Source organism: Heteronotia binoei, chromosome 18 (assembly GCF_032191835.1).
Source record: "Heteronotia binoei isolate CCM8104 ecotype False Entrance Well chromosome 18, APGP_CSIRO_Hbin_v1, whole genome shotgun sequence".
In the NCBI taxonomy this organism is placed as follows: domain Eukaryota; kingdom Metazoa; phylum Chordata; class Lepidosauria; order Squamata; family Gekkonidae; genus Heteronotia; species Heteronotia binoei.
Window position 1 is genome coordinate 43,930,607 of NC_083240.1, and position 23,009 is coordinate 43,953,615.

At 48.3% G+C, this 23,009-nt stretch overlaps 1 protein-coding gene across 1 annotated transcript in view; it reads left to right on the forward strand.

The window, feature by feature from the left end:
• DHRS11 (dehydrogenase/reductase 11) overlaps positions 1-23,009 on the forward strand; it is a 55,518-nt gene that overhangs the window by 30,754 nt on the left and 1,755 nt on the right. Inside the window, exons 2-5 of the mRNA XM_060259142.1 lie at positions 5,032-5,241; positions 13,809-13,903; positions 16,067-16,196; positions 20,769-20,861. Of these exons, the coding sequence (XP_060115125.1) occupies positions 5,032-5,241; positions 13,809-13,903; positions 16,067-16,196; positions 20,769-20,861 (528 nt within the window). The remainder of the gene's footprint in view (positions 1-5,031; positions 5,242-13,808; positions 13,904-16,066; positions 16,197-20,768; positions 20,862-23,009) is intronic.

Here is a 23,009-nt window from a genome sequence, read left to right on the forward strand (position 1 = left end):
CTTCGCTTTTGAGAATAGCATCAGGGTGATCTCTTTTTTGTGAGAATCTATTGGACATAATGACCAAAAATCAAGCAGCACCGCTTCTGTTAACTATTTTAATTTGTTTTAATGATGTGCATGTGTGCTTTGGGGAAGGTTGTTATTAATGGTTTTTAAATGTGATTTTATGATGTACGTTTTAATTAGTTAGCTGCCTGGGTGGCCCTTCGGAGGGCAGAAAACTGGGACATACCGGTATATTTTGTAAATAAATCATAAGAATTGCAGGAATCTTCACTTCATTAAGGCTTTCTAGGCAGTATCTGACATTCAGAGTTATCAGTTGACTGGTTTTTGGTTTAGAGCAGTGCATAGTTTGATAATATTTAGTTACTGTATTTTTATTTTATGTGTCTAGGCACACACATCATCTATTAATTCACTTAGCTGTTCAAATTGGCTCAGGAAGTGACTTACACAAATCAGAAGTGAGGACCAAGGACAATGAAAGCAATATAAATGTTGGCTAGCTGGAGGCAGGATGGGCGGGTGCTGGGCCCTGATCGTCCTTTGGTCACCCCTTCTGTGGCGCTTGTTGATTCGTGTCAAAGATTTAGAGGTCACCTTTCCAAAGAATGAAAGTAGAAAAAATAAGAACAGGCTATACATTTGTTTCTAACCGCTTCCTGCACCATTCCAGAAGTTAGAAGTATTCATAAAAATTCCGTAATGCAACCAGGATGAGATTCAAATGTCCATTAAAAGCTTTGGTAAGGAGATTTTGACAGTCGGGTAGTCCTCAGAGAAGTTTCAAGGGTGGGGAAGAGCTTTCCAAAGATGAGGGGCCACCATGGAGAGCAGGCCAGACTAAACCCTGTGGAGGCCCCTAGGCAGTCAAAATGTGGGGGGGCCCTGCCCCATCACAAATTATATCACAGTCTGAGCACCCACCCCCTTGCCTGCGGCCCCTGCTGCAGCCTGCAGGCACCTTCTTAAAAGCCCCTTTGTCAAAGCTGCAGGGGAGCGGCAGAGAGAGGCAAACTTGGCGACGATGCCAACAGCAGCCACACCAGGCGAGTCAGGCAAAGAGGGGCTCAGTTGTTGGCTGCGTGTGCAGGCTGGGAGGGCTGCAAGCAGGAGGAAAAATGGGGGGGAAGCCAGCCCGGGGCCCCTAAAAGTGTGGGGGCCCATAGGTAGGGTTGCCAAATCCAACCCCAGAAATATCTGGGGACTTTGGGGGTGGAGCCAGGAGACTTTGGGGGTGGAGCCAGGAGACACTGGGGTGGAGCTAGGGGGGAGGGGGGAAACGGCGCCGGGGAGCGTGGCGAGCCGCCCCGCAGCTGCCGCCTCTTCTCCGCTCGCTGTGGCTCAGCCTGGGCCCATCTCGGAGGAGAAACTGCGGTGGGCGGGGAGGGGGCGGCAGTGGCGCGGCGGCCTCGCTGGCTCCAGGATCCGGCGGCTCGGCGCCGTTTCCCCCCTCTCCCCCCGCTTCCATTTTTGGGGGGAGCGGGGGAAGAGGGTGGAAATTCGGGGCCCCCCGCCAGGGCGGGAGGGTTGGGAAGCCTACCCATAGGCCAGAGCCTACTTGGCCTAATTGTTAATCCGGTCCTGACAGAGAGTATCCTGTCTCTGGGTCACCGGCTTCAGACAGGGGAACACAGGGCAGGGCTCGGACAGAGGGCTTGAACCAGCAGGCAAGATAGTATATTCACTGGTAATGCGAGCAGTGTAGGAAGTAACTCTTGGTGCTATCTGGTGGAATTCACTGCCATAGGAGGTGGCGGCGGCTACAAGCATAGCCAGCTTCAAGAGGGGATTGGATAAAAATATGGAGCAGAGGTCCATCAGTGGCTATTAGCCACGGTGTGTGTGTGTGTGTGTGTATAAATTTGGCCACTGTGTGACACAGTGTTGGACTGGATGGGCCATCAGGTTGATCCAACATGGCTTCTCATATGTTCTTATGACGGCTTGTGTGGTAATTAACAGGTTCTCTCGGACAGGTTTTGCCAGATGTCTAAATGGAAATTTGGTGGTTCTAAAGTGAGCTTTTGAGTGGCCTGAACGATTCCATTCCCTTTTTAGGAGTTACCCTTCTTAGCATTTCTGATTTGCGGTGCCTCGGCATTACTTTCCTGGTTTCCTGAGGGGACCTTTTTCTGCTATTTGGCTAGTTTATGGCAAACATCACAATGCCACCTAGCTGAGGGGAAGCAATGTCCAATGTAGGGCCCTCACTCAGAATGGATATCCAGGGGCAGGGGGGATGTGGCTTCAGCCCTGAGGAAAACAGTTCAGTGCTTATTGTCACATGCTCTTAAGCTTAAAAAAAAGAAACCACCCAACACTGCTGAAACATGGGAGTCTTCCTGAGATATGATAAGAAAGTGTGGGTACCTCAGCTGGTATCAGAACTGGTGATGGATTGGGCAAATATAATGTCAATTGTAGCTGATCAGTGGCTTTGGTCCCCTTTGAATTTGTCCAGTTCCTCTTTAAAACTGTCCAAGCTGATGCCTGTCATTATATCTTGTGGCAGTGGGTTCCACAGGTTAGCTGTGCTCTGTGTGAAAAAGTACGTCCTTTGGTACAGTTCAGAGAGGGTGGTTGTGAGAATAGGTCCTTGGAAGAAAGGGTGTGTGTGTAAAAATGTGATAAATGTCCAAATTGAGGGGAGGGCACTGCCCACAGTGTGGCAAGATAGGTTGGAGACATAGGTCTGGTTGTCTTGGTCTTAGCATCTCGTCATACCCATCTCTATATTGGGGTCTGGCACAGGAGGTGGCGGCGGCTACAAGCATAGCCAGCTTCAAGAGGGGATTGGATAAAAATATAGTGCAGAGGTCCATCAGTGGGTATTAGCTACGGTGTGTGTGTGTGTGTGTATATATATATATACACACACACACACACACTGTGTGATACAGAGTGTTGGACTGGGTGGTCCATTGGCCTGATCCAACATGGCTTCTCTTATGTTCTTACTTTCACCCTCCCTGGGAAATTGTTGGAGTGTTCCCTCAGGGAATGAGAATTTGCCACTTTTCCTTCATTTGACAGCTGACTAATTTCCTATCGATTAAACTGTGGATTTTGAGGTCAGAATTCAGTTCCAAAACCTGTGTCCTGAACTCAGGGCTTTCTTTGTAGCAGGAACTCCTTTGCATATTAGGCCACACCCCGTGATGTAGCCAGTCCTCCAAGAGTTTACAGTAGGCCCTGTAAGAAGAGCCCTGTAAGCTCTTGGAGGGTTAGCTACATAAGAGGGATGTGGCCTAATATGTAAAGGAGTTCCTGCTACAAAAAAACCCCCTGCTGAATTCACATTTTAACCCCTCCCAACTACTCCAAATTTTGTGGCCACTGTGGCTACAGTGATAGATTAAGGTGCATGCACACTACACTGAATAATGCATTTTACAACTGGATTTTTTACTGTGTAAGAATAGCAAAAATTCAGTTGCAAAACACATTATTTAATGTAGCGTGAATGCACCCTAAGACTGGCAAGACCTGGGTTCAAAATGCATACAACTATGGAAAGTAACCTTGAGCCAGTCACTCTCTCTGCCTGGCCTACCTCGCAGAGTTGTCATGGAGGATGAGAGGAGCCGTGCTTTGTTCTGATTCCTTTCAACGACGATGTGGAAACATCGAGTCCGTTCAAAGGAAAAAACCGCAAGAGATAGCAAGAGAGTTTTGAAAAGTTGCAAATTATTTGGAGTCGTTCCCCACCCCCCAAGAAGAGAGATGTTAATTTCTTTTTGGTGAAAGAGTTTGTGACATTGTGGATTGGAAAGCCAAAGGGCAGTTCTTGGAGAAGATGCAGGAGCTGGGAGGTCAAGGGGGTAAGGGACAAGGAGCTTGCCAAAGGCATTGGGACATGTTCTGCTGTTGGCTGGAAGAAAAAGGAGGGGGAATATATGGACTGAAAGGAAAGGCAGGGGAAAGGAAGTGGGTTTGGTGTTGACTGACTTCTCTCTCTGGTATGAAATAGCCAGACTGATCTTTGCCTGCAGTCCGGTTTTTAAACCTGATTTTAAAATCCATTTCTTCAGATGTCAGCGTGGTGCAGTGGCTAGAGTATCAGACTCTCTGGGAGACCCAGATTCGAATCTTCACTGCCATTGAAAGCTCACTGGGTGACATTTGGCCAGTCACATGCTCTCAGCCTAAACTACCTCTCATGATTTTTAGGAGGATAATGTGGAGGAGAGGGGAAGGCTGTAAGCCCAGGGCTTTTTTTTGTAGCAGGAACTCCTTCGCATATTAGGTTACACTCCTCTTATGTAGCCAGTTCTCCAAGAGCTTACAGGGCTCTTATTCCAGCACCTACTGTAAGCTCATGGAGGATTGGCTACAAACAGGGATCATTTTGTAGAAAAATAGGTGGTGGAGCATATGCAGCCCCCCCACCAGCCAAAAGCAACCCGATGCAAGAAGGGAGAACCCTAGGCGAGCGAGGACTCCTTGGCCTGGCTAGAGATCCAGTCAGCCCAAGCAGGCCTCGCTCACCTGGGGCTCTCCTGGGCTGCCCCCCCTCAACAGTCAAGAGGCCAGCAAGCCACCCATCACCCAAAATCACATAAGAAGTGGCGAAAGGGTGGCATGGGCTTCTCCAGGGGTTAATGGGGGCTGCTGGGGGCGTGGCAAAGCTCCTGGTGGCTGGCTGGCTGCCCACTCTCCTAATCCAGGGGCAGTTATGCAGCTGCACCTACTGTTCAATGGACAAAGTAGGTGGGGAGGAGGAGAGCCTCAGAATGGTTCAGGAGCTGCGCTCCTGTGAGCTCCTGCTGAATTCAGGGCCTGGCTACATCAGGGGTGTGTGGCCTAATATGCAAAGGAATTGTTGCTACAAAAAAAGCCCTGCAAGCCGCTAAGTTCCTGTTGGGAAGAAAAACAAGGTATAAATGAAGCAAGGAAATGAATATCAGCCAGTCACTTTCATATATTTAACGTATTTTGTTTCTTTGCAAAATGCTCGGCTGCTTTCAGCCCCTCCAGCAGAATTGCCTTCTGACCTCTTCCGCTCCTGTTTTGTTGTTCTAGAAACTGGCTGCGGAGTGCCAGAGTGCCGGATTCCCGGGCACCCTCATTCCATACAAGTGTGACCTCTCCGTCGAAGAGGAGATCATCTCCATGTTCTCGGCCATCAAGACCCTCCACCAGGGGGTGGACGTCTGCATCAACAACGCCGGACTGGCCCGGCCGGAGCCCTTGCTGTCCGGCAAGACGGAGGGCTGGAGGACGATGCTGGATGTGAGTAGGAGGGAAGTCGGACTTGAGGTGAAAGCGAGGAAGTTTGAGGTGAAAGAGGCGTGCGCTGTTTTGCTTCAGATGAGAAAGCGAAGGCTTTCGTGATGGCTTCCTCCTCCATATGGAAAAAAGTTCCCTTTGTGTAGAAAGCTAGCTTCTCAAGGAGAACATTAGGGCAGTGTAGTTTTCTACGTGAGGGGATATTTTCGAAAGGCTCATTGTTTAAGTTATCTGATTTCTGAAGCACAACAATTCGTATGCTGTTCACTAACTTACGTCCATAAAAACTGTTCTTGCATGCAGAAAGCTAGCAGGTCACGGAAACTGGTTGGCTAAGCAGCTGAAACAAACGCTCTGTGCAGTCCAGAATTGTGTTTCCAAGAACAATCAAGTGAATGTTTCTGGGAAGCCCACAAGCACGGCATGATGGCAACAGTGTCTGGTAGAGACCAGCCTGTGAAATGCGACATGTAGCCTTGGAAGTCACACAGCTGGCTTGCTGTTGTCTAATGTGGTTGGGAGCTGGCAGAGAGCTGGGGTCACGAGGCTTTATCCACGAGCCTTTAATGCCCAGGCAGGGAGAGCTCTGCCTTGTGGCTATGCAAAACCACCTAATTCTGTGACTTGGTAGCTACTAGATCTTTCACTTCCTCCGTCTGTGATAAACCATAGGAAGAGTCAGTCTGGTGCAGTGGTGAGAGTCTTAGACTTGGATCTGGGAGACCCAAATTTGAACGCCCCCCCCACTTTGCCATGGAAGCTTGCTGGGTGACCTTGGGCTAGTCACATGCGCTCAGCCTGGCCCCCCTCAAAGGATGGTTGAGAGGAGAAAAAGGAGGAGGAAGAGGAGAAGAATGAGAAGAAGAGACTGGGAATTTATATCCCACCTTTCACTCTGAGTCTCAGAGCAGCTTACAATCTCCTTCCCTTCTAGGGTTGGCAAGTCCAATTCAAGAAATATCTGGGGAATTTGGAGGTGGAGCCAGGAGACTTTGGGGGTGGAACCAGGAGACTTTGGGGGTGGAGCCAGGAAAAGGGTGTGACAAGTATAATAGATCTCCAAAGGGAGTTCTGGCCATCACATTTAAAGGGACAGCACACCTTTTTAAATGCCTTCCTTCCATAGGAAATAATGAAGGATAGGGACACCTTCTTTTGGGGCGCATAAAATTGGACCCCCTGGTCCAATCGTTTCGAAACTTGGGGGGAATTTTGGGGAGAGACACTAGATGCTATACTAAAATTTTGGTGCCTCTATCTCAAAACACAGCCCCCCCAGAGCCCCCGATACCCACTGATCAATTCCCCATTATTCCCTATGGGAATTGTTCTCCATAGGGAATAAGAGAGTTCCCAGTAGACATTTCCCTCCCCCACACTTTCTAAAGCAGGGGGAGGCCCTCCAAACCAGGGAATCCCCTGCTCCCTCCCTCTCTCACACACACAAACGCTTACTGGGTCTGGTTCCTGCACAACTTTCCTTGCTCTGAAAATGAAAGCAAAGCAAAGGGAGGGGCTGTTCTCTAACAAAACTGTTACTGACCCTTTCCCATGAAGCGCTTCCTGTTTCCTGCTTCCTGCTCAGCTTTAAAGGCACACATTTTAAAAACGGACCTGTTTGCAGGTTTCTAAATCTGCCGGAGCCGGAGGTACATGGTGACTGTGGGGGCGGGGGGGGGGAAGTCTATAAAAACTGGGGATCCCCTGCTGGGACCTGGGGATTAGGAAGACTATTCCCTTTCTCTCCCCACAACAGACACCCTGTGTAGGTGGGGCTGAGAGAACTCTGACCCAAGGTCACCCAGCTGGCTTCATGCGGAGGAAAGGGGAATCAGGAGAACATAAGAGAAGCCATGTTGAATCAGGCCAATGGCTCATCCAGTCCAACACTCTGTGTCACACAGTGGCCAAATAAACCAGGTGCCATCAGGAGGTCCATCAGTGGGGCCAGGACACTAGAAGCCCTCCCACTGTTGGCTCCCCCCAAGCACCAAGAATACAGAGCATCACTGCCCCAGACAGAGAGTTCCAATGATACGCTGTTGCTAATAGACACTGATGGACCTCTGCTCCATATGCTTATCCAATCCCCTCTTGAAGCTGGCTATGCTTGTAGCCGCCACCACCTCCTGTGGCAGTGAATTTCATGTGTTGATCACCCATTGGGTGAGGAAGGGATTCCTTTTATCCGTTCTAACTTAATCAAACCCAGTTCTCCAGATTAGAGCCCACCACTTTTAACCACAACACCTAACTGGCTCTCAAGCGGAGAGGAGACCTGTAGCGAGGTATTCGGGGGTCCCCAAATAAATAAATAAACAAGATTGCTGGAGGTGAATCCCGTATGGGGTTGGCAGCTGGCATCCGAGGGGAGGGGCTCAGACTGTCCTCAGGGGTTCCAAGTTGGTCCCCAGCATGACCTCAGTTCCCAGGGACCCCATTTGCATATTAGGCCACACCCCATATTTCACCATTGTTTCACACAGGGTTTTTTGGTAGAAAAGGCCCAGCAGGAACTCATTTGCATATTAGGCCACACACTCCCCACCACCATTGTTTCACACAGGGTTTTTTTGGTTGAAAAAGCCCTTCAGTAACTCATTTGCATATTAGGCCACACCCCCGGACACCAAGCCCTCCAGAACTGTTTGTGTGCATTCCTGCTTCTGCTGAATCAGACCCCCTTGGTCCCTCCAGGTCAGTCTTGTTTTCTCAGAGCGGCAGGGGCTCTCCAGGGTCTCAGGCAGAAAAGGTCTTTCCCATCACCTCCTGCCTGGTCCATTTTAACTGGAGATGCTGGGGGTTGAACCTGGGAACCCTCTGCCACTGAGCCACAGCTCCGCCATCTAGCTAGTCAGCCTAACCTACCTCTCAGGGTTTTTGTGAGGAGAAAATGGAGGGGAAGAGAACTGTAGTAGGCTACTGGGGGAGAAAGGTGGGTTATGAGAATGAGAGAAGAAATTGGCCAAAGCCTCTGTGGTTACTGTTGGTTCCCCCTCCCCTGCCTCCGCCTGGGCAGGAGGTGGTTAAGGAGCCCTTTGCCTTGTGGAAGTCAGGGGTTGGGCCAGGAGTGTGGGCTCCGGCTCAGTTCGATAGACTCAGTTAAAAATTAGCTGGGATTTTGCCTCTACCCCATTTCCTCTCTTGATTTATGACACTGAGGCTCAAAGGCTCGGGGCAAAGTCCCTTCGGGAACTCCCAAGCACTACGGCTTGCCCTTTGCTCAGTTCCTCAGCGTCTTACCCACCAACGACCCTGTTGCGTGCAGGAATTTGAGGTGATAGTTTGCATACCACCACTCCCCTTCATAATATCGGATCAGCCATTTTTTTGGAGATCCCACCACAGATAAAAGAAGTACTTTCTTCTCTGTCTTGACTCTCCTGTCCCTCAGCTTCATCGGTTCTCTTTGAGTCCTCACAACCCCATAAAGTCCTCTTGTCTGCTCTCGTTGAAGAAGATGATACTGGATTTATACCCCACCCTCCACTCTGAATCTCATGCCGATTTCCCACTCACCTTACGCCGCTCTAACGTTCCTCTTCTCAGCAGGCTTCCTTCCGATTTCCCACTATCTGCCCCGGGGCTGCAGCCAGCGTCGGCGTTTTCGCGCAGCAAACAGAAACCGCTAAAAACCAGTTTGTGTTTGCTGCACGAAAATGTCGATGCCTGCTGCAGTCCTGGGGCAGATAGTGGGAAATTGGAAGAAAGTCCTGCTGAGAAGAGGAATGCGAGAGTGGTATAAGGTGAGTGGGAAATCAGTCTCAGCATCGCTCACCATCTCCTTTATCTTTTCCCCCACAACAGACACCCTGTGAGGTGGGTGGGGCTGAGAGAGCTCTCCCAGAAGCTGCCCTTTCAAGGGCAACTCTGCGAGAGTGATGGATGACCCAAGGCCATTCCAGCAGCTGCAAGTGGAGGAGTGGGAAATCAAACCCGGTTCTCCCAGATAAGAGTTTGCGCACTTAACCACTACACCAAACAGGGCCTCTTGCCATCTTCCTCTTTACCCCCTAACCAGATCCTGTGGACACTCACTAGAAAAGCTTCTAAGCCTGATGCTTTGGTCTCCAGGTGTACCTCTCAGTTAAGTGATGGATGGGTGGGAAGGAGTGGGGGCGGAATTCTATCAGGAGCTCCTTTGCATATTAAGCCACACACCCCTGATGTAGCCAATCATCCAAGAGCTTACAAGGCTCTCTTTTGTAAGCTCTTGGAGGATTGGCTACATCAGGGGTGTGTGGCCTAATATGCAAAGGAGCTCCTGTTGGAATTCCACATCTTGGTGGGAGTATGGATGAATAGATATCCCTTAAGACATGAACGCATGAAGCTGCCTTGTACTGAGTCAGACCCTGGGTCCATCAAGGCCAGTATTGTCTGCTCAGACTGGCAGCCGCTCTCCAGGGTCTCTAGTCTGATGTCTCTCGCATCCCCTATGGCCAGGTTCTTTCCACTGGAGATGCCGGGGATTGAACCTGGGACCTTCTGCCTGCCAAGCCGAGAGAGAGCCCCTCCCAATTTCATTGTTTTGTGCTTGGGACATTGTTGCCCATGGAGTTTCCAGTTTAATGCTGAGAGTTTCTAAAGCTGCGGAATTGACGGATGTCGAGTTGCTGCAGTTTCCTGAATGGGTCTTCCTTTTTTTCTCACATCTCACCAGTGCTCCTGAGCAGACTGGTTAAAGCATAGCATAGTAATATTCAGGGGGGTTTTTTTGGCTAGAACTTCTTTACATAATAGGCCACACACCCCTGATGTGCCAATCCTCCTGGAGCTTACAGTAGGCCCTGTAAGAAGAGCCCTGTCAGCTCCTGGAGGATTGACTACTTCAGGGGTGTGTGGCCTAATATGCAAAGGAGTTCCTGCTACAAAAATAGCCCTGGAATATTCCCATTTTGTGCTGCAATTTAATCATGACGCATTGAATTAAATCACAGCACAAAAACAACTTGGATTGTTGGTTGTGTCTAGGGCCCTTTGATGCACTGCTTCTTAATTAGCGCACGCAAGTGCTGAAGTGCATGGTTAACTTTGGAGGGCGAAAGGACGTGGATTAAAAACAAACAGGGCACATGTGGCAATTTGAAACAAAGCCCTGGCGTTAAGGACAGGATTTCACTGATGCTTGGCTATCAGTTAGGAACGATGACCAAGTACTGTGGAATATGGAGAAATCTGGAGACTTTTGAAAGCCTCTGTGGTCTCCATTTCTGCTCCTTCCGAACTGGCTCTTAGGAAATCTTTCTGACTGCTGAACCTGTCAAAAGTCCTTGTTTTCATGGGCAGAGTAAGGCTGCCCCCTGCTGGTAAGAGTCTGTTAGAACAGGCTGCTCTTAGCAAACAGCCAGGTCTCACTTGGCTTGTACTTCTGTCTGTTTCTTGGAATTCCTGCCGTAGCCCTTCCGTAACAGCGCTGTGATACAGCTAGTTCCAGGGACTGTCATCCACCTGACCACACTTGGGCTGAATGCTATTTGAAATCCACCACCCAAGAACAACCCTCACACATGTGGGCTAAGTAAATCGCTTTTATTGGGCCCCACAGCCTGCTCAGAAATAGAACTGGAAATTCATAATTCCTTTGAAGTTAATTCCAACGGTGGGGTTTCCAGAGAAATTGTATGGGATGTGATGAAGGTTGTCGTAAGAGGGAAGTGCATTTCGTTGAACTCTGCCTATTTAAAAAAAGAAAACAAGGAATTAGACAAGACATTCTAGATCCGGAGTGGCCAAATTGTGGCTCAGGAGCCACATATGGCTCTTTCACACATATTGTGTGGCCCCAACGGCCGGCTTGGAGAAGGCATTTGTCTCTTTAAATAATTTCTCCAAGCTAAGCCAGCCAGTAGTTTGGAGAATGCATGTAAAGTTAAAGTTGTTTTCTTTCTACATCTCCCTCCCTCCATCTATTTTCCTTCCTTCCTTCCTTCCTTCCTTCCTTCCTTCCTTCCTTCCTTCCTTCCTTCCTTCCTTCCTTCCTTCCTTCCTTCCTTCCTTCCTTGTGGCACTCAAGCATCTGATGTTTATTCTGTGTGACTCTTACGTTAGGTAAGTTCGGCCACCCCTGTTCTAGATAATGTACAAATTCTTGAGGCTGAACACCCACTCTGGGGGCTGTCATTCCAGTCCCAGAACACTTCTGCTGCTCCCAGGGACTGTCCTTCCACCATGCAGGATGTCATTCCAGTTCCAGAACAGTCTGTCTGGGCCCAGAGACCTTCATTCAGAATCCGTTCCGCATTTTCATTGCAACCTTCCCCCACCCCCATGCTGTGATGTGTTTCAGTGCAGCCCGTCCAAGTCCATTGGCATTCCAGGCTGCCTTTATATCCATTGTGCTTTCAGGCCTCTCCCATTGTTCCTACTGGACAATCTGTCCGCCATTTTAGTGTATTCTGGCAGCATATATTGCTGCTCAGGTGTCAAATGTGGCTCTTTCACATATATTGTGCGGCTCATGAAGCCCCTAGCACTCCATCAGTTGACTTGGAGAATGCATTTAAAGTTGCTTTCTTTCCACTTCACCCCCATCTATTTGCCTGCCTACCTGCTTTCCTGTTTTGTGGCTCTCAAAACATCTGTCGTTCATGTCTTGTGGCTGTCAAACATATGACGTTTATTCTGTGTGGCTCTTACATTAAATACGTTTGGCCACCCCTGATATCTTCCAAACTCTCCCAAGCTCGCAGGAGGAAATCTTGTGTGCAGACAACAGACCGGAAGGGGAAAACTGGGGAGGGGGGAAGGAGGCAGGGAGGGGTGGAGGGGAGCTGGGAAGGAAGGAGGCAACCCACCCACCCCCGCCTTCCACTGATCCCTCCAGACTCCCTCCTTCGCTTGCAAGAAGTTGCCGCTGTGTGTGGGCCTGCAGGCAGCTCTTATTGGTCAGCAAGTCCTCACCTCAGCCTACCATTAGAGAGAGAGAGAGATTTTATTTACGGCAAAAGCCAACATCTTAAACAAAAGGGATATCTATACATATCAAGAAGAACTAACTGTAAAAACATGGTAAAAGTATTATAACATCATTAAAATTGAAAAATATACAGAAATGGCCATTAAAACAAATGTACTCCGGCATTTTAAGCTACTAGTAATTTTCTCGTCCTAAAGGTGAATCAACCAAATTTAGCTATTTTAAGAGTAACTGCAGGATGTTTGCCCTCCAGGAGTTCTTTAAGTTGGTATATTTTTTGACTGCTAGTGGGGGGAATAATCATGGAAGGCAGGAGAGATTCCCTATGCTTACTGTACACCTTGCAATCATAAAAGACATGAATTAATGACTCTATACCATCATTAGATTGCATAGATTCGGAGTAGAGGGCAGAGTGGAGAGCCGGTTTGGTGTAGTGGTTAAGTGTGAGGACTCTTATTTGGGAGAACCGGGTTTGATTCCCCACGCCTCCACTTGCACCTGCTGGAATGGCCTTGGGTCAGCCAGAGCTCTGGCAGAGGTTGTCCTTGAAAGGGCAGCTGCTGTGAGAGCCCTCTCAGCCCCACCCACCTCACAGGGTGTCTGTTGTGAGAGAGGAGGAAGGTAAAGGAGATTGTGAGCTGCTCTGAGACTCTGAGGTTTGGAGTGGAGGGCGGGATAGAAATTTATTTATTTATTTATTTGGGATTTATATCCCGCCCTTCCCACAAGTGGCTCAGGGCGGCTTCCAGTGATAGATCCAACAAAATTACAGTATTTAAACATATAAAGGGATCAGCATTTAAAACAGATAAAAACAGATAAAACCATGGTTATCAATAAATATTAATAAATATATCAACTGTATATAAAAGAAAGAAATCCGGCAAGTTACATTAAAATTCTCAAGCTAGGTATAGGCTAGCCGGAAGAGGGTCGTCCAATGTCTTCTATTACAGCAAAGGCATATACGAGCTTTATAGGGGATTTTCCTGTATCTACCCTCTGTAACGGCAGAAGGGAGGGCGTCCCACCTCGTAAGGGAGAATACTCTTCTGTATTAATGGTTTTCTAGGTGAAACAAATACGGCATGGGAGATAACTTGTGAAACGACTCTATAAAGGTGCACCGTTTTTGTGAGTTATTTAAGTCAGTTTTTCTGGCATTATCTAGTATCCTTTGTGCTACCATCACTCTTGCCTTATCGTATGCCAGGTTGCTAAGGTATTGACTTGAGTGGCCATAAAAGCCTACCTATAACACCTTTCTGCTGCCGCTCACGGACGGACGTTCTGGAGAGTTCGGTTGCAAACAGGACGGGGCCTCCAAGGTTCGAGGCCTCTGCAATCTTGAATAAAACAAGAAGGGGAGGGCTGCTAGCTTCATGGCATACTTGTCGGCTTCCCGGAAGCATCCAGCTGACCACTGTTGGAAACAGGATACTGGGCTTAGAGGAACCTTTGGACTGATCGGGATTTTTATGTTCTTAGCATAGCACTCCCTTCAGTGTTTTGAGAGCAGAACCAAACTGCCCCATGGATTGACAAGCTTAGATATTTGCTAAAAACCAGCCATTGAGAGAAGGGAATGCCAAAAGTGTCGCTGTGCTTCCAGAAGGCTCTAGCTTCCCCTTCCTGTCTTCTCTTCCAGGTCAACGTCATGGCCGTCAGCATCTGCACCCGCGAAGCATACCAGTCCATGAAGGAGCGAAACATTGACGATGGCCATATCATTAACATTAATAGGTGGGAGAAAACAGCGGTCATTTCCCCAGAGGGGTGAAATGGGGGATATAAACAGGGCTTTTTTGTAGCAGAAACCCCTTTGCACATTAGGCCACAGACTCCTGATGTAGCCAATCCTCCAAGAGCTTACAGGGCTCTTATCCCAGGGCCTACGGTAAGCTCCAGGAGGACTGGCTACAGCAGGGGTGTGTGGCCTAATATGCAAAGGAGTTCCTGCTACATAAAAAGTCCTCAGCAGGAAATGATCCACATGCAGGAGGATCATTTCCACGCAAAGTACAATGTATGGCCCTGGTGGGCAGCTAATTTTGAGCAAGGGGTATATTTTGAATTAGACAAGGGCCAAATCAACCCCTGAATCATTTAGCCTCCAGCTCACACCTTTTTGTCTCAGCGCCGGAAAACTGACCCCCAGAGTACTAATGTATGCAGCAGCTCACAACTTTCATGCCAGTAGCTCACAAAGCAGAATTTTTTGCTCACAAGACTCCACAACTTAGAAGGAACATTGACTCCGACGAAGAAGGGCATGGCCAGGTGGCTCAGGCAATAGGGATGTGGCTGCTTCTTTGTCTGAGGAAAAACTGGGGGGAGGCCACAAAATATTGGAGGGAGGGAGAGGACCAAGTAGGATCAAGTCCACAGCTCGATGTCAACGGCTGATACAGGTGTGATGGAGGGAATGGGTGGTGAGACAACTGTCTTGAGAGCCAGTGTGGTCTGGTGGGTGGAGAGGTAGCCTAGGACCCGGAGTGACGGGGGCTTGAATCTCCACTTCTACCATGAAAGCTTACTGAGTGACTGTGGGCCTGGCTCACCTCACAGAGCGGCAGTTGTGACAACCACTCTGTGTTGAAGCCACTGGGAATCCCAGTGAGGAAAGTGGGGGATATAAACAGGACTTTTTTTGTAGCAGGAACTCCTTTGCATATTAGGCCACACACCCCTGATGTAGCCAATCCTCCAAGAGCTTACAGGGCTCTCAGTTCGGGGCCTGCTGTAAGCTCCAGGAAGATTGGCTTCGTCAGGGGTGTGTGGCCTAATATGCAAAGGAGTTCCTGCTACAAAAAAAAAAGCCCTATATATCAATCAATTCATGCAAAGATGTCATCTCTGGATCTCTGCCTTGGGGCAGGCAGCGGAGGTGGACCTGGAAGGGCCAAATCAGGCCACGGCTCCCAACTCCTGGCGTATCGTATGTCATGGAACCTTTACTGGATTTGGGCTGTGTGAGGAAGAGCCGGTCCACAAAAGCAGGGGTCCTCAAACTACGGCCCGCGGGCCGGATGCGGCCCGCTGAGGACGTTTATGCGGCCCGCCGGGTTATGGCAAAATCAGACCGGAAGTGACATTCGACCTAAACTCGCGTTAGCAATGCACACTTCCGGCACTGGGCTGAGGCGGCAGAGACAGAGTGTGAGGTGATACCGAGGTGAGGTGAGTTCCCAGGCTGGAGTGTGTGGTGTGGGGAAGGGAGAGAGATGCAGAAGACGAAGAACTGACGGCCCGCGGCCTTGTACAGTAACGGCAGCCACCACAACAGTCCGGCCCTCCAACAGTCTGAGGGACAATGAACTGGCCCCCTATTTAAAAAGTCTGAGGACCCCTGCACAAAAGCTTGTGGTGGTGTGGTGGACTTCTGTCTCGGGGACTGATTCTTTTCAGGGGTCGCTTGGAGGTTTCCTTGGCATTGCATTGGTGTTCCTGATGTGCGTCAAGAGTCACTCCATTTTGTTTTATTTCAGTTTGTTCCTCTTGCCGCATGTATCTAATACATATAACGCTATGCTTGTGCTTTGCTATGCTGCCTTTGAAGCATCCCATTGCTGCGGCTTATCGGGAGGGAGGATGGCATGTCTGAGAATTGGCTAGTTACTACGCAGCCGAGAACTGGAGGAGATGCAACCCAAGAACTGATAACACCACCTGGGGTGATGTAAGCTTAATAGAAACCCCGCGCAAACCCCTGCTTTAGCTTGGCGCGCTTTGGCTTGAATTATAACGGTCAGGGCAAAGGTTTATAAGCACTAGGAACTGGCAGGAAGGCCAGTTCCGACAATGCATGTGTATGCCCATGATGCTGGATTAAAGATCTTGAACTCTACTTGTCTTATCCTTGTCTCTGGGTCTGACAACGTGCTCTGTTTTCTGGTTTCTCTACAGCATGAATGGCCACAGTGTGGTCCCCCAGTCTGTCGTGCATTTTTACAGTGCCACAAAATACGCTGTCACAGCGTTGACGGAAGGGCTACGGCAGGAACTCCGAGAGGCAAAGACACACATCCGAGCCACGGTGAGTTTAGCTTGGAAGTTAGCCAGCAGTTTGTGAAAACAGGCATGGGGAATAGAGGCTGGTAGGATTCTGCGTGACGTCCAAAGAGTAATTAACACGTGGAATCCACTGCTCCAGGGAGTGTTGGCAGCTACAAGCTTCGATATTCTACAGAAGTGCACCGGGCACCCTCCTTGGAGGGCAGAGTCTCTACTTGTTGAACAGTCCTATCTACAGAAAGGAGGCAGAATGGTTGGCCCCCCCCTCCACCAATCAGGAAATCCCCATTTGTAAAGTAATTCCACACATTATGCTGCTGCAAACCTCAATTTGCCCCAGAACCTCTTAAGAACATAAGAGAAGCCATGTTAGATCAGGCCAATGGCCCATCCAGTCCAACATTCTGTGTCACACAGCGGCCAAATATATATATATATATATATATATATATATATATATATATATATATATATATATATATATATATATATACACACACACACACACACACACACACACACACTGTGGCTAATAGCCACTGATGGACCTCTGCTCCATATTTTTATCTAACCCCTTCTTGAAGGTGGCTATGCTTGTGGACGCCACCACCTCCTGTGGCAGTGAATTCCACATGTTAATCACCCTTTGGGTGAAAAAGTACTTCCTTTTATCCGTTTTAACCTGTCTGCTCAGCAATTTCATCGAATGCCCACGAGTTCTTGTATTGTGAGAAAGGGAGAAAAGTACTTCTTTCTCTACTTTCTCCATCCCATGCATTATCTTGTAAACTTCTATCATGTCACCCCTCAGTTGACGTTTCTCCAAGCTAAAGAGCCCTAAGCGTTTCAACCTCTTCTCTTGGGTCATCCCTCTTTTACCCCACCTTCTGCTAGCCACGAGATCCAAGAGTCACACTTTGCTTTGGAATCCTGGATCACAGTTTGGAAATCACTATGCCAACGCAGCACGATCACCGTTTGGGAAGGTACCAAGTTGCATCGAAAGTGATCAGTTTGACCTTTAACTCTATTTGAAACTCTCCTAAAGAATAATCCAAGCGGGCAGCCGTGTTGGTCTGAAGCAGTTGAACAAAGCAGGAGTCAAGTGGCACCTTTAAGACCAACCAGTTTTTATTTAGAATGAAAGCTGACGTTCTAAATAAAAATTGGTTGGTCTTAAAGGTGCCACTTGACTCCTGCTTTGTTCAACTAAAAAAAATAATGTAGAGCAGAAACCCGGTTTAATAACCAAATTATATAGATTGCTAAATAACATAGATGAGAGAAAATTGATGGTTTACCAAAAACAATGGCATGCAGATTTGAATATAATGGCATGCAGATTTCAATATATTTGGTCTGGTGCAGAAGGCGAAAGCGTTTGGACGTCGGCTAGTCTTTCTTCAAAGATTCTTGCTGTCCAACTACAAACAATAAAACTCATGACCAGGTGATATCTATCCCCCAAAACGATGTCTTGGGTCGACAAACAATATTCCTCAAGCTGCAAAAAACAACTTGGGTCAGAAGCAAACTTTATTCACTGCTGGTGGCCAGGTCTACTGATTCAGAATCACTGGAAGCAAATCATAGGAAAAATAAAAGAAATAACAAAATGTACATCAACCTAACACACCTGAAGTAATCTTATGAGAAAATTGGACACAATTAAATATAGATATCTCTAAACGGGAAGTGATATCAATGCTATTGTCCATTGCTAAAGATTCCTGACCATTAGAGCAATTCCTCAGTGGAACAGGCTTCCTCGGAAGGTGGTGGGCTCTCCTTCCTTGGAGATTTTTAAACAGAGGCTAGATGGCCATCTGACAGCACTGAAGATCCTGTAAATTTAGGGGGAAGTGTTTCTGAGTTTCCTGCATTGTGCAGTGGGTTGGACTAGATGACCCTGGAAGTCCCTTCCAACTCTAGGATTCTATTAGGAAGAACTTCCTGACTATTAGAGCGATTCCTCAGTGTAACAGGCTTCCTCGGAAGGTGGTGGGCTCTCCTTCCTTGGAGGTTTTTAAACAGAGGCTAGATGGCCATCTGACAGCAATGAAGATCCTGTGGATTTAGAGGGAGGTATTTGTGAGTTTCCTGCATTGTGCAGGGGGTTGGACTAGATGACCCTGAAGGTCCCTTCCAACTCTATGATTCTATGTCATTGCCATGAACTGGTTAGACAAAAAGCCTTCCACGACGCAGCAATGGTTGTTAAAACTATGGGACTATTTTATTTACTCCAAACTAGCTTATTCAAATTTAAAACTTATCTCCTAGAAGTTATGACTCAAAAGCGGTAGCAGTATGGTTCCCAGTGCTGGAATACTTCATGCAGAAGGAAATTATTCCAAACAATGCTTTGTATTTATCTATGATTTATTTCTAAAGTATCTTTGTTTTACTTTAGAACATTTTTTAAGAAATAATATTAATAGACCCGAAAGTTGTAATTTATTTCGATTCCGTTGTTTGGAAAATGCTGTTAAAAGTATGGGGGGAAATGTAAGTAAATAATAATAATAATAAAAGAAAGTGATCAATTTCTTGAGCTTGGGGACATTGGTTGAGCTGCTCAGAGATGGACCTGTGCTGAGCTACTGCATCCTAGCAGGCTTTGGCTGAGGGAATGCAGCAGAGCATCAGACCACAGACCCTCTGCAGCCAGGGCATCAATCCTTCTGTCCCTTCTAGCATGGGAGAAGCCTGATTTTCAGTTTCAGGCAGCTGGTAGATGCTGCTCCTTTCAGGAAATTGATTAGGAGTTCTAGGGCTGATGGATTGATTAGTCTGTGGGACTCCCTTGAGATTCTCATTGCCCCAAACCAGGCATATGGGACTCAAACCATAGAGATGGAGGGGTAGCTTGTCACCCTAGCTAAAACTGGAAAGAGTGTGGCCCATGAGCATTCATGTTCTTTGCATGTTCAGTGCCTGGCAGCTATAGTGACAAGTCCCTTGAGTAGCGGGGCTAGGAAAGACCTTTGCCCGAGACTTCAGAGAAGTAGAACCCAAAAGAGTAGGCAATTCTGGGCTAGCTAGGCCACGGTTTTCTCGTGATCCCGGTGATATAAGGCACCTTTGTGGGTTGGGCCTGCTTCAAGGCCAAAGAGAGCCAGTTGTAACGGTGTGCGGACTCTTATCTGGGAGAACCAGGTTTGATTCCCCACTCCTCCACTTGCAGCTGCTGGAATGGCCTTGGGTCAGCCAGAGCTCTGGCAGAGTTGTCCTTGAAAGGGCAGCTGCTGTGAGAGCTCTTTCAGCCCCACCCACCTCACAGGGTGTCTGTTGTGGGGGAGGAAGGTAAAGGAGATTGTGAGTCACTCTGAGACTCAGATCTGGAGTGGAGGGCAGGATATAAAACCAATATCATCTTCTTCTTAAAGCTCACTGCTAGGAGATGTACTTTGAATGCCATGGCCTTTGGTGAGAGCCAGTTTGGTGTTGTGGTTAAATGAATGGACTCTTATCTGGGAGAACCGGGTTTGATTCCCCACTCCTCCACTTGCAGCTGCTGGAATGGCCTTGGGTCAGCCATAGCTATCGCAGGAGTTGTCCTTGAAAGGGCAGCTGCTGGGAGAGCCCTCTCAGCCCCACCCACCTCACAGGGTGTCTGTTGTGGGGGGAGAAGATATGGAGATTGTGAGCCGCTCTGAGTCTCTGATTCAGAGAGAAGGGCGGGGTATAAATCTGCAAATCTGCAATTCTTGGCGCCCTGACATCACCTGTCAAAAGATTTCAGGTGTCAGAGAGAGACTGTTCTCTGCTTGTGAACCTAGAGATCCCCTGCCAATCAGAAGAGACAGTACTAATGAGATGTCATTGTCATCTAATGACAGAATTTTAGGGAATGGATCAGACAAGTCTTTTTTTCTTTGCTCTCTGGAAATGAGAGGTGGTGGTCGAGTTGGAACTCAGGGGTGCAAACCGAATCCTTGCTAGAATTTCTCTTCACATGAGAGCATCCCAGTCTCTGGTGTGTTCAGCAGCCTAACGTGTTCACAGTCCATTTTTAAAAAATCCATGTTGCTAGTTTTTTCCCCTGGATGAATTTCTCTCTTCTGTCCCACGATGGACTAAGAGGCTGAGCAGCAAATCCCCAAGTCTCTGGGTCAGCTCATGTCTCTGTGTTCTGAACCCCACTCCCAGGTAGCCTCCGTCGCATCTTTTAGCCTCATCCCCCCCACCCCAAGGTGGAGCTAACACCAGATTACCTTGCAGGGCTGTTGTTCGAAGTGCAGCAGGATAATACATCCAACGTGCTTTGAAGGGTCAAATGCTTTTTTGGGTGGGAGGCAGTGTTCCCACTAAGCTGATTAGTGTGAGCTAGCTCAAAGTATTTTAGCTTTTGACTCACACATTTTTGTCTTTGCTCAGGAAAGACAGCCCCAGAGCAAACTAATTTAGCTCACAGCTTTAATGCCAGTTGCTCATGAAATAGAATTTTTGCTCACAAGACTCCGCAGCTTCGAGAGAGCATTGGTGGGAGGGCACTGAAAACCTTCCTTAAAAACTTTTTGTTGTCTTTGTGTTGAAAAGAAGTTACAAATCCTGTCAAGATGCTGTTTTTCTGTTCTCTCTGTCTTCTTAGTGCATATCTCCGGGACTGGTGGAGACAGGGTTTGCCTTTAAACTCCATGATAGTGATCCAGAGAGAGCTGCAGCAACGTACGAGAGCATTCGGGTAGGCGACCGAAGAAAAATGAGGCCCATTTGAATCCCCTTGGTATAGAAAGTCCTCAGATTCAGCAGGAGCTCACAGGAGTGCAGCTTCTGAACCTTTCTGAAGGTTCCCCCCTCTTCCTCCCCACCTGCCTTGCCCATTGAGTAGGAACTTGGAGAGCAAGTTTGGTGTAGTGGTTTGTGTGCGGACTCTTATCTGGGAGAACCGGGTTTGATTCCCCACTCCTCCACTTGCACCTGCTGAGATGGCCTTGGGTCAGCCATAGCTCTGGCAGCTGCTGTGAGAGCCCTCTCCAGCCCCACCCACCTCACAGGGTGTTTGTTGTGGGGGAGGAAGGTAAAGGAGATTGTGAGCCGCTCTGAGACTCTTCGGAGTGGAGGGCGGGATATAAATCCAATATCTTCTTCTAGTAGGTGCAGCTGCATAACAATCCCTGGATTAGGAGAGCGGGCAGCCAGCCAGCCACCAGGGGCTTTGCCACCCCCCCAGCAGCCCTCATTGACCCCTGGAGAAGCCTGCACCACCCTTTCTCCACTTCTTATGTGATTCTGGGTGGCGGGCGGCTTGCTGGCCTTTGGACTAGGGTGTGGCCCAGGAGAGCCCCAGATGAGCAAGGCCTGCTTGGGCAAGCTGGATCTCTAGCCAGTCCAAGCAGGCCTTTCTCACCCGGAGCTCTCTTTTGTTGTGTTGGGTTGCTTTTGGCTGGTGGGGGGGGGGCAGCATATGCTGATGAGATATGCTAATGAGCTCCACCTATTTTTCTACAAAATGACCCCTGGATATAGAGATGGAGATCATGAACTGCAGCTGAAGTGATTTGTGGCACTTCTGGGAAAGGGGTGGTGGTGAGGGGGGATGATTTCCCTTGGTGTCTGTGTGGCTTCGCATTCCGAGCAGCTCTTCCAAAACATGCCAAGAGTCAAGTCGCACCTTTAAGACCTACGAAGTTTTATTCAGAATGTCAGCTTTCGTGTGCCTGCAGACTTCTTCAGATGAGGGGGATGGGGTACAGTGGGCTGAAATTCATGTAGTTGGTGGGTTAAGAGTGTAAACTGATACAAAGGATCAAATGGCAAAATAGCGTAATAAATTGGAAGACCATTTGGTCTGGATAGCAATAAAAGTAAAAAAAGTTATTGCTATCCGGACCAAATGCTCTTCCAATTTATTACACTATTTTGTATTTCAGCCCACTGTACACCATTCCTGAAGAAGCAGGCATGTACACAAAAACTTACATCCTGAATAAAACTCGTTGGTCTTAAAGGTGAAATTTGACTGCTGCTTTGTTTTGCTGCTTCAGACCAACATAGCTGCCCAATTGGATCTATGCCAAGAGTTGTTTCAGTTGCTGCGGCAGCTGGGTCAGCAAGAGGTCTGGGGAAAGGCCTGGGAAGAAGAAGAAGAAGATATTGGATTTATATCCTGCCCTCCACGCGGAGTCTCAGAGCAGCTCACAATCTCCTTTATCTTCCTCCCCAAAAACAGACACCCTGTGATTTGGGTGGGGCTGAAAGGGCTCTCACAGCAGCTGCCCTTTCAAGGACATCTCTGCGAGAGCTATGGCTGACCCAAGGCCATTCCAGCAGGTGCAAATGGAGGAGTGGGGAATCAAACCCGGTTCTCCCAGATGAGAGTCCGCGTACTTAACCACTACACCAAACCACTTCCACCAAACTGGAAGAGACAAGCTGGGAACCAGGTTTGGAACCCAGTTGAAGCCCCCCACCCCTCGGGGACTTTGGGCCAGTCAGTCTCTCTCAACCTTACCCACCTCACAAGGTTGTTATGAGGCTAAAATAGAGGGAGAAACTGTGTACCCCATCTTGAGCCCTGTGGAGGAAGAGTGGGATAAAAATTTGACAGAGATTTAACAAAATTTGGCAGTTTGGCCATCTGCCTTTAAAAGTGAGGGTTACCTGAGGACACGGAGAAGCATAAAGGCAGGACTTTTTTGTAGCAGGAACTCCTTTGCATATTAGGCCACACCCCTCTGATGTAGCCAATCCTCCAAGAGCTTACAAGGCTCTTCGTACAGGGCCTACTGTAAGCTCTTGGAGGATTGGCTACATCAGGGAGGTGTGGCTTATTATGCAAAGCAGTTTCTGCTACACACACACAAAAAAAGCCTTCCAAATATCCTTGCAT